This window comes from Myotis lucifugus, unplaced genomic scaffold (assembly GCF_000147115.1).
Source record: "Myotis lucifugus unplaced genomic scaffold, Myoluc2.0 scaffold_393, whole genome shotgun sequence".
Classification (NCBI taxonomy): domain Eukaryota; kingdom Metazoa; phylum Chordata; class Mammalia; order Chiroptera; family Vespertilionidae; genus Myotis; species Myotis lucifugus.
This window is the reverse complement of record NW_005871441.1, coordinates 942,543-953,854: the sequence shown is the minus strand read 5'-3', so window position 1 is coordinate 953,854 and position 11,312 is coordinate 942,543. Positions and strand designations below refer to the sequence as shown.

The 11,312-nt window shown below is 36.5% G+C and overlaps 1 protein-coding gene across 1 annotated transcript; it reads right to left on the bottom strand.

Annotated features, from left to right (window-relative positions):
- Positions 1-202: 202 nt before the first annotated feature.
- On the bottom strand, positions 203-10,043 carry LOC102425710 (dynactin-associated protein-like). The gene is made up of 5 exons (XM_023743475.1): positions 9,911-10,043; positions 8,779-8,934; positions 4,570-4,734; positions 1,049-1,245; positions 203-311 (listed from the first exon to the last, which is right to left on the bottom strand). Exons 2-5 carry the CDS (start codon positions 8,857-8,859, stop codon positions 203-205), a joined length of 552 nt encoding a protein of 183 aa, XP_023599243.1. The 5' UTR covers positions 8,860-8,934; positions 9,911-10,043.
- Positions 10,044-11,312: the final 1,269 nt, after the last annotated feature.

The window sequence follows — 11,312 nt, the reverse complement described above, 5'->3', positions numbered from 1 at the left end:
AGGTTCAGTAGAAGCAGTAGTGGTGTCAGATATGGTTGTAGCCTCTGTGGTAGTGCTGACAGTAGTTGTGGTTGCTGCTTCGGTTGTAGATTCGGTTGAAGTGATAGCTATTGCTGTGGTGGTTGTAGGTTCAATAGAAGCAGTAGTGGTGTAGGATCTGGTTGTAGCCTCAGTCGTGCTAGCAGTGGTTGAGATAGTTGGTTCAGTTGAAATGGTAGCTGTTGTGGTGGCTGTTGGTACAGTAGAAGCCGTTGTGGTGGCTGTTGTAGTGATAGCCGCAGTGGTGGTGCTGGCAGGTGTAGTAGGTGGTCCTGCTGAAGTGGTGGCAGATGTCGTGGTAATAGGCTCAGCTGAAGTGGTTTCTGCTACTGGGGTGGTTGTATATTTGGTAGAAGCGGTGGTGATGGCCGTTGTAGTTGTAGCCTCAGTGGTTGTGCTGGCAGGAGTGGTAGGTGGTCCTGCTGAAGTGGTGGCTGCTGTGCTGGTTATAGCTTCAGTTGAAGTGCTTTCTGCTGCTGTGGCAGTTGTATAGTGAGCCGAAGAAGTACTGATAATGGTGGTTGTAGCTTCAGTAGCAGTGCTGGCAGTGGTTGCAATAGTTGGCTCTGTAGAAGTGGTGGCTACTGTTATGGTGGTGGGTTCAGTTGAAGTGGTAGCTGCTGTGGTGATTGAAGATTCAGTGAAAGTAGTACTGGTGGCTGTTGTGGTTGAAGCCTCCGTGGTAGTGCTGGCAGTTGTGGTAGGTAGTTCTGTTGAGGTGGTGGCTGCTGTGGTGACAGTAGGTTCAGCTGAAGTTTTGTCTGCTACTGTTGTAGTTCTGGATTCTCTAGAAGCAGTAGTGATGGTTATGGTTGTAGCCTCAGTTGCAGTGCCTGAAGTCGTTGTTGTAGTGGTTTCAGATAAAGTGTTGCCTTCTGCTGTGGTGGTTTCTGTTTGAGCCGTGGTTGCTGCACTAGTAGATTCTGTTGAAGGGTGACCAGTGGTTGTAGTGATGGTAGTTGAAGTGGGTGGTGTGGTAGAATCTGTTATGGTAGTGGGAATTATAGGCTCAGAACTAGTTTCAGTTGCAGATGAGGTTGTCTCATGGTTTGAGGGAAAGTGGATAACAATGGAGGCACTATTGTTTTTCCCATTATACACCAAAGACACTATGAGTACTCCGATTGCTGTTGTTATCACACAGGCTAAGAGACAAACCAGGAAGATTTTCCACAGAGACCAGTCACTAAAGAAATTTCGTGTCACCTGGAAAGGATGTATACAAAATTACTGAAGATAAAACCAAATGTTTCAAAAATTTAATACCATTGAAAATCCTTTTTTATATATTACCCTACTGAAAGATGGTATATACACAAAACACTACTAATAGCTGCTAATAATAAAAAATGACTCAAATTTCATATTTCGTTTAAGAAAGACTTGGTCCTTTTACTGTCTTTAATACAGGAACAAATAAGTTTCTACCAATTTCTTGTGTTCTCTTTTCATATATCTATATCTCAAACTTTTTTTAAAAAAGGTAATCAATGTCTTCTTAGAAACTTTATATTCCTGCCACTATCAAAAGTTTCTATACATGTGTGGTGACGGCTGTACACCGTGATTTGAGTGACCCAAAAGATCACCTGATTAAATCTCCTCCCCTTCTGGCTTATCAGCTATCAGAAATTTAGCTACTTTGAAGCCTTCGATTTTAAGTGCATTGATTAATGGCTTGTCAAATTTCCTAGCTAATTTTTCATACAGATTAGCATTTGGCAGGATGAAATTTAAAATCTGAAAACATTTGTTGAAATCCCACATCTGTTGCCACCAGTTATTTCCATTGGGTAAGATACTTACCCCTTTGATGGAATCCTTTCATCCATAAAAATGGATGTGATAAGCTTAGAATAAGAACTAACGTCAGTAAAATTACTTTATAAATTTTAAAATACTATTTATATAACAAATTACAGTGAAACCTCGGTCCTTGAACTTAATTCGTTCCAGGAAACTGTCGGAGAAGCGATTGGTTCAAAAACCAAACATTTTTTTTGCATAAGAAATCATGTAAATTGCATGAATTAGTTCCAGACCCCCCAAATGGTTACCAGTTTTAACCTTTCTTATATACAGTACAAGTCTAATGTAATTTATAAACAAACATTTCTTTTCTTAAATTTATCAAACCCCCTACTAGCCTTAAAGGAATCTCTTTCAGCACTTGTTCCAGGTGTGTCTTTTAGGAAGTCAGCTTGGGGCATTTTGCTTTTTCACATATCACCGCCTTCAAAATGCTGATACTGTCTCGGGCTGCTTTTTCATTTATCCAAATCAACAGCAGTTTTTCTACCTCTGTGATCATTGTTTCTTTTTTACACCCCATAGCAATATTAACACTCTTGATGGCCTCTTTAAGGTTTACTAGTAAAGTTGTGCTAATCACCCATTTGTCAGCAACAAAAGTAAAAAGAAACCACAAAAATATTCACAGCATGATTTCCTGAGATGTTACCAAACCCTAAGTTTCTGGGTAAACTGACTGGGATTCTCTCCTTTGTTTGTGGCAGTGAGGCACTTTTTGTCATGCAAAGGAACCAAAGACATTTGTTTCCTGAACAACTTGGTGGAGAACCAAATTGTTTGAAATGGGAGACATTTGAGAATCGAGGTTTGACTGTATATATAAATATATATGTAATTTAATATATACAATTTATAGATTTACATATATATAATTTGTTGTTGTAGAGGAAACACTGCATAGTGTAGAACATGTAAGTCTTCAGATCAGAAAGTCTTGAATTTAAGTCCCATACCATTAATATTCTAACCAATTTTATTTACTTGTCTAATTCTCAATTTGCCTTATATCAAAAGTGGGGATAATTATATCTATCTCAAAGTGTTGCTGAGAAAATTAAAATCAGAAATATCCTCCTTACATTCTTGCAGAAGGCAGTTCATTGTAGAAATTAGGAGCACAGGCATGGAGTCTAACAGATTTAGGTTTAAATTTTAACTCCACCTTTCACTAGATGGATGATGCTATTTGGAAATTTGCATTATATTTCAAAGCCACAATTCCCTCATGGGGATCCTATCACCTATTGCACAGGATTACTGTAAAGAGTAAACAAGAAAACAATATGGGTAATGTTTCCCTGCACTTACTAAGTATTCAAAAAAAACACTTGCATTCACTAATTACTTCATTATTATCCCTTTTCCTATAACTGAAAGCAGATCACTAAAGGAAACAAGCACAGAGCAGATGTCTTTGGAGCTTGTAGAGTAGCTCTTAAAAGTCACAAAATATGGAACATGGTCTCAGATAGTAAACCTCAGTTTGGGTGCTGAGACGAGGTCCCACTAGGAAATTAGAAGCAGTGCAAGGGCAGGGGCCACTAAGGCCAAGGATTTAGGGCACCAACTGAGAAAGCCCAAAGACAAATGGTCCCAGGGCATCCAGGTCTTAGAAAGGAAGTCAGAGTGGTAGGAGAGGAAGGACCATACTCACATCTCATGTAAGGGAGATAATTACCTCATTTTTTGTTTGAATCTTTAAAAAGAGGGGCAAGATTAATAGAAACTCGCATTAACCTGACCTGAGACCTGTGTGTCCATGCTATTACCGCCACTAGCTAGCTGTGTGAATTCTTAAAACATTCTAAACTTCCCAGACCACATTTTTTTTTCCCCATCTGTCACTAAGTAAATGCATCTAAAATAACTTCCAGCTCTCTGATTGGTCTGGTTTGTTTGAGGTCATCAGAAACATGTTCTCTAAATAATTCTTATCTATCAAAAGCATTCTTCCACAATGTCTCCTGACAGAGTGTAGCCTCTTTTATTTTGTCAGAGTCTCTCCAAATTGTCTCTATAGTAAGATTAACTGGAGGAGGGGTGTGGTCCAGAGCTGGAAGCATTGAACCAACTGGCAAGCGTCATCATCAATCAATCAAACTCAAGTTTTCATCTTGGTGTGGAAGCGGAGGGGACTCAGAGATCAGACCTTAAGGTGAAGAAAATAGAATAACAAGAAAAGGGTCATGAATATGGGAAATCTGCTTCTGGGTATCAGAAGTGCTAAATAGTTTCTAAGTCAAGGTTGAAAACACATGAGGTCAGAATCAGGGGGCTAACAGAAGGCCCACAGTTGGCTCAGAGGCAGGAAGGGAAAGAGAGTGAGACAGATCACCCACAGACTAGGGCCCCAGAGCCTTAACACATGGCTTCATCTCCACCTGAGCAAGGGGCACAATGTCATTTACTGCCAATGCATCACCTACTCAGTCCTCAAAATAAAAGAGACCCCAAAACTTTATTTTCTTTGACCCTTAGATATTTTCTCCAAATTGTGTATGTTTTTGTCTTTTCATCATATCATTAACTCCTTAAATGAAAAGCCCCAAAAAACTATGTCTCTTGCATCCCCTCTCAGTGACATGTTTAAAGGATGCTGTAGATTTTCAAATGTTATCATTAATTGATTAAATGGTTTTCCTCCAAAATATTAGATCAAGAGTATTTCCATGAGAATTATATCATAACCCAGAGAAAGAGTGTTGTCCCAAATATTACCTGACAATGTTGTAATTGTCTGTTTGGAAATTCCGGGTCTCCAAGGGTCCCTGTATTGGTGCAGACATTAGTTACATTGGTACCAATATCACAAGCTACATTAGTTGATGCTGGAAACCGACATGCTGAACTATGAGCTTCCTGGTTTTTTGTGCTCAGAAATGGCTGTGTATAGGAAAGAATGGGGAAAAATAAGAACTATTATATTTGATGGCTAAAGTAATATAATTCTGACAAATATAAATCAGATTGTGGCATGACATATTTGATCAAATAAATTCATGTGAAACCTGCCTGAAAGAACAAATGAACACATTCATTATATTTCTTCTCAAAACAAGGAAATCTAGATAGTCATCACAAGTTACAGTTAATTATTTTATATAATTACTGATGTTAAAATCCAGGAATAAGCATTATCTTTTATCCTCATCATATTTAATGCATTTGTTAACTATCATTATGTGACAAGCAGGTATAAATCAGTTATATAAGAAAAAAAAGTCTCACAGTGAAAATTCTAAGACCTTAAGGGCTATCAAGAACAATTTTTAGGCCCTGGCCAGGTGGTTAGGTTGGTTGGAGCATTAACCATTACACCAAAAGGTTGTGGGTTCAATTCCTGATCAGGGCACATACAAGAAGCAACCAATGAATGCATGGATAAGTGGAACAACAAAATCGATGTCTCTCTCTCTCTCTCTCTCTCTCTCTCTCTCTCTCCCTTCTCTCTCTCTCAAATCAATAAATAAACATTTAAAAAAGAACAATGTTTTTGGGTCATATTGAAAATGAGAAAACCAAGATTTAAAGAATTGAAGTGAGATTCTGGATAGAGTAGGTTGCAATAGGCCCACTGCAATCAACCAATCAATAATAATAACTGAAGAGCTTGACAAAACTTAAAATTAGATTATGTAAAATCTAAAAGAGTTTGAAAGAGCTTTACAGAAGTGACCTAACAATCATAGGCCATTTTCTCTTCTGGGTGGACCAGTTGATTCTGAGTGTGAGCTGAGGTTCTGACTACCAAAAGAAGCAAGCAAAACTTTTGGTGTTCATGTGTGGCTGGCATGACAGATTGGAAAACAGTGGAGCCCCAACTCCAAGGCCTTAGCTACATTCTGGAGTAGCCTACGAGGCTGGGGGCCTGGAATGGAAAGTCCGAGTGAAGTCTCCAGCAGTATTCTAATAGTTAGGGTATAAAATCATGCTAGAACAAGGGTGGTCTGGGAAGTTTAGAATGTTTTAAGAATTCACACTGTTAGTGTCAGTTGGTTCTGCACTCAACTGACACTAACAGATTTTGGACATTTATCAGATTTTGAAGCTGCCTGGCATAGGAAGCTAAACAGTTCATTTTGAAACCTCCAAAAGTCAATCTCAAGAATATAGGTGCAAATATTATAAACAAAAGAATAGCAAATTAACCCCCCTCCACACACACACACACTATATATATATATATAATGTTTAAAAATCATGACCAGTGAGATCTAGGTCTTTTTTTAAGTGAGGTTAATAGAAAAATAACCCAGATGCAGTTTTAAGAAAAAGGAGAATAGTGTGTGTTACATACTCACGGGAGTGTCAATTGTTACATGTAAATCTTTTATAGCTAAAAAAAATATATATATATAGAATAATCTAGATTTTTTTTCCTCATAGGACAACAGAGTTTTATTTAAATGTAACCTCTGTTGATTATATTGACTAAATATCTAATTCTAAATGGTTATTGAAAAGGCTGTTGACATTGCTAGCCCAGTCTCTAAATTCTATTATAATAAGGAAACTAAATATGTGTATAGACACTGTCCATGGAACAACTATAACTAAGAATAAAAAGGAGTATAATTGTAATTAAATATAGTCAAGAAGAAATACACTTGGGCATAAAGAATTAGTCAATATTTATTTTTCTAAAAGTACAATGCCATGCCAAAGAAATAAAAAAAAATAGAATAACTATGCAATGAATAAGAGAAGATATGATACACACAGGCACTTTAATGAATTTTGGGGTTTTTTCACATTTTTTAAAACTTTATTTTTTTAGAAGAGTTTTAGGTTTAGAACAAAATTAATAAGGAGATACAGAGATTTCCCAAATACTCTCTAGAGCTCACACATGCTCAGCCTCCCCCTTATAAGCATCACTCATTAAAGTGATACTTGTATTTTTTTTCCCATGGATGAACTTACATTGACACATCATAATCACCCAAGGTTCACACTTTACCTGAGGGGTTACTCTTTTATAAACTTTTTGTTGTTGTTGTTGTTGACACCATTAACAGATGTCTTCATTTTCCTCCCCTTTGCCCACCTCCACCCAGCCCAGTCCCCTTCTCTCTGTTTTTAAATAGATAACTTTGAATAAATCACAAAGATTTATATTTCATAAAAGTGTTGTATTTCTATGTAGTATTAGTATTATAGCTGTTATTCTGCTATTCAGTTTTCTTGTGGTTGATAAACTTGAACATTTTTTGAACTTTTGTAATTAAATAAAAATTGCTGGCCATACCAACTTGACAGAATGGAATGAAGAAAGATGATGGATATCTACACTGAGAGTGGAGAACCCATGATACTGAAGCTTTGGGGGTAATATAATCCTCACTGTCCTAGTTTCCTCTCTAGTTTAATAAAAGTGGAATCTCTCAAAGTTAAATTTTTGAGCAGTTGGAGATTTAAGAATTATAGTTAATTAGCTCTTGGTAGAAGCCAATAATCTCTATTGTATATATCTAATATGCATCAACTATATTCATGGAATATAATTTTAAATTCTCTGCTCATCCCTGAAAAGAGATTAATTTACCATTTCGTGTTTCCTGAGAGGGAAAAGCAAACTCCTAAATTATCCCTTTTTATGTGGCCTTCAAATGCTACTTTAATCTATTAGTGAAAATGGTCCACAATGTATGCCCAAATATCCAGACGTAAAGTGAAATATTCAGTCAGTGATCAAAATCTGTGCCCTCTTTGAAACTCTGCACTGTCTAGGAAAATCTTCAGGATGACTGATTTCTTACTGAAGAGAAATCTTCAACTGAGCCCCTGACACTGTGGAGACAGTGAAAGAGATGCAAGGCCAGAGGGACCGTGAAGAAATCTTCAGGGGAAGAGGATGCTGATCTAGAATCAAGAGAACAATTTCTCTGCCCTGTAATTCCTTGTCAGTGCACGGGGACAAAAATACTTTTCATCTCAAAATCTAACTGTCCATTCACACTTACACTGTTTTCATTCAACACAATTCCTTTTCTATTTCTAATGATCGAGGCTCTAGTCCAGTGATGGCGAACCTATGACACGCGTGTCAGAGGTGACACACGAACTCATTTTTTTGGTTGATTTTTCTTTGTTAAATGGCATTTAAATATATAAAATAAATATAAGTCTTTGTTTTACTATGGTTGCAAATATCAAAAAATTTCTATATGTGACACGGCACCAGAGTTAAGTTAGGGTTTTTCAAAATGCTGACACGCCGAGCTCAAAAGGTTCGCCATCACTGCTCTAGTCAGACATGCACAGTTACATAAAAGGCAATCCCAACATACACAGTACTAATTTTTTTTCTTTTAAAAACATAAGCAATAGTCAAATAATATTGTATATAACTGAACTCTAAAAGTTAACCTTAATACAATGTTTTACTAAGAAAAGAAATTCATAAGTAGTTAAGTAGAGACCGATCTAAAGGAATTGCTAGATAATTTGATTCCTAGACCCAACTTTCATTTAAAAGATTATCTTATGACTTTGAAAGAAAATAGTAATCTTTGCGTTCTAACAAATCTACACATTACACTAAAAAACTAAGTGGTTAACATAAAAATCTATATATCACATTTTAAAAACACAATTTGTTAATGCAATCAAGTATAGAGTGTTGGCTTATGTTTGAATTATGATAGCTGCAGAGAATTATTTGAACAGGTTATGAAATTTTACCCAAGATTGCTAATATCTTCTATTAGTGAGTATTAAAATAAATGCCTCAATTATGCATACATTGCTATGCAGAAAAAATTAAAAATTTCTAATTAATAAGTAGTAAGTAATAGCTAAAAATTGGCTTCCATATAAAACCTTTATTAAGAATTCCTTTTGAGGAAGAACCATGTCATAACAAAAAATATATATATTAAAGTTCTATAAACATTGAACACAAGACTCTGAGCTACCAGAACATACCCGAGTGGTGCCACCAATACTCTCCGGCTGGTTTCCAGAGTGTTCAATATTCACTATGTATTTCCCATGTTTTCTGTCCATTTTTCAGCGGCCGATATCACAAACTCAACTCCAGAAACATTTTTCAGCCTATTCATTGCCCTTTATAGCTGAAACCTTGAGAAATAATTGTGTTGATTAATATTAAATCTACTATGAGACATCAATGTGTGGATTAGACAAAATAATTAATAATTATTCTTTATATGGGATCCACCTTAAGGAAGAAGTGGGGTGTAAAGCAGTTACATAAGAAAACAAGCACATCGATCCCACCTCTGTGCATACACTCTAAGGACTACTCCACAGGCAGCCTGCCTGGGGGAGAAACTGCAAGCATCCAACTCTTCCCTCTCCCTCCTATCACATCATCTCACAGAACCCTTCCTTCCAACTCCAGCAATCGCCCAAGACAGAATTCTGAAATAAATGAATGTTGCTATTGCTTCTTTACTAACCAGACATGAACATCTTTCCCCTCTTATTGGCAGTGACTTTAAGACACTCATGACTCACTCAGTCGTGACTTCTCAGGTTCCTCCCCAGCTCTAGAACTTGTTCAATTTATTCTCTCTCTCTCTCTCTCTCTGCTTCTGGAAAAAATTAATCTAACCTGGCTTATACTTCCTCAAGCCCCAAAATACAGATAGTTAATCTGGTGAACAAGTCTCTGAATGCATTCACTGGGGTCCATTTCTGTTCTCTTCTTGTGGAATCTATTTGGCATGGTTCCCCAGAAGATTACTTAAGATCCTGCTTACAATTTAGTAACAGAACACGTGGGTAGATAAAGCTCTTTTAACTTCTGTGAATTTTACTCAAAAGCAAATTACTTTTTTTTTTTTGGTAGAAATGGCTTTAGCATGATCTAAAAGACAGTTGGCAAGATTTAAGAAAATACTTTTATCTCAAATGAAAAGTTATCAATCAGCTCCCAGCATATATATCCAGGGAATCGCAAAGAAAACTGGTGCAGAAAGTTTTTGATGAAAAATGGTGCTTACATAACCTAAAAGTCCAACATGATCTTTTCAGTAATAATTACCGCATAGATAATTATTGGCAAACGAAGCAACAAAGACAAGGTACTTACGCTTTTTTGTTGAAAATGTCTCAGGTAGCACTTTTTATCTACCCAGATAACTATCAGGTTTCAATGATAAGAATTAGCTGATAACAGAGTTGCAAGAAGTCTGAGAGATCTTGTAGTTCAGCCTTGTTGATTTCAAGTTGAGGAATTCTGTGTCCAGAGCGGGGAAGTGGTCAAATCACTTGTATAGTGGAACCCAGTTTCCTTTTCAGTCTAATATTCTCTCCATAACTAGTGACTCTGTAGAAAGATGGACAGCCTAGTAGGAAGTCAAACAAATGTCCTTTTGAAAACAAAGTGAAACAAAAATTCCAGGCATGAGTTGGAAAGGATCTGACATGGGGTGCCCATTATACCCTGGAGCTTTCTGAGGCTCACTGAACCAGACTTTCAGGGGCAGGATCTGAGAGTCTGACTTTTTGGCCAAATGTCAAATAATCCTTATTCAAACAAAGTTCGAGAAATATGTTAATAAACAATGATTCCAACAATGGACATGGTATATCTTCTTATTTTTAGGAAGAAAATAGGGTGTGTGAAGGAACCTCAATTTTCTTAATTTTTTTTAAAGAGATAAGTTTTTAATTGCTTATTCGTTCAACCAGCACTATTGAATCTCTACTATACTCAGGCACTGTGCAAGGTGCTAAGTATTCAATGGTGAATAAAAGTCAAGATTCCTGCCCTCCTGTGGTATAGTAAAAACATACAGTATATTGATTATGTATTAAATATTTTTATCACTTCTGAAGTTCTTTTATAAATTCATTCTTTAGCTAGAGGTTTCATTGGCATTTCATTACTAACCAGAAGCAACGTAAAATGGCCCTAAGGTCTACAGAACATAAAAGGCTCAAAAAATCTAGAGAAGGAATTTCTTCTAAGGAGTAAGAGACAGTGCTGTACCCACTCCATGCTGAAACCAAGCCAATGAAACTGTGGCTTCTGGGACTGTGTAAGTAGAGTGATCAGGTAATTTATCACTCCAAACCAAAATGCTTTTGTGAGCAAAAAAAAAGCAGTATTAATAATTTAATTTCACAGAGACAACACTATCCCATGCAAACAAGAACATGTGGTCACATAGCTATAAGGAACTCATGTGAGTTAGAAGATTCACTCGTACTAACCATGACCCATCTGGATAAGCCAATGAATTTAAAAATCAATTTAATATCCACAGTGAACACATATTTCAACTGAACAGAATACATTTTTTACTTGAGTTTTTTTTAAATCAGTTATGACATTGTGGTACTAAGACATTTAAATTTTGCACTGGAGTTTCATAACCATTGAGCAGGTGAAAAATGCATATCATTAAGTCACTGACAAACTAAAATCCCATCCTCACTATCATTAGTTTGATTAACTATTGCAAGAATCAAAGAATGAACAAGTATGT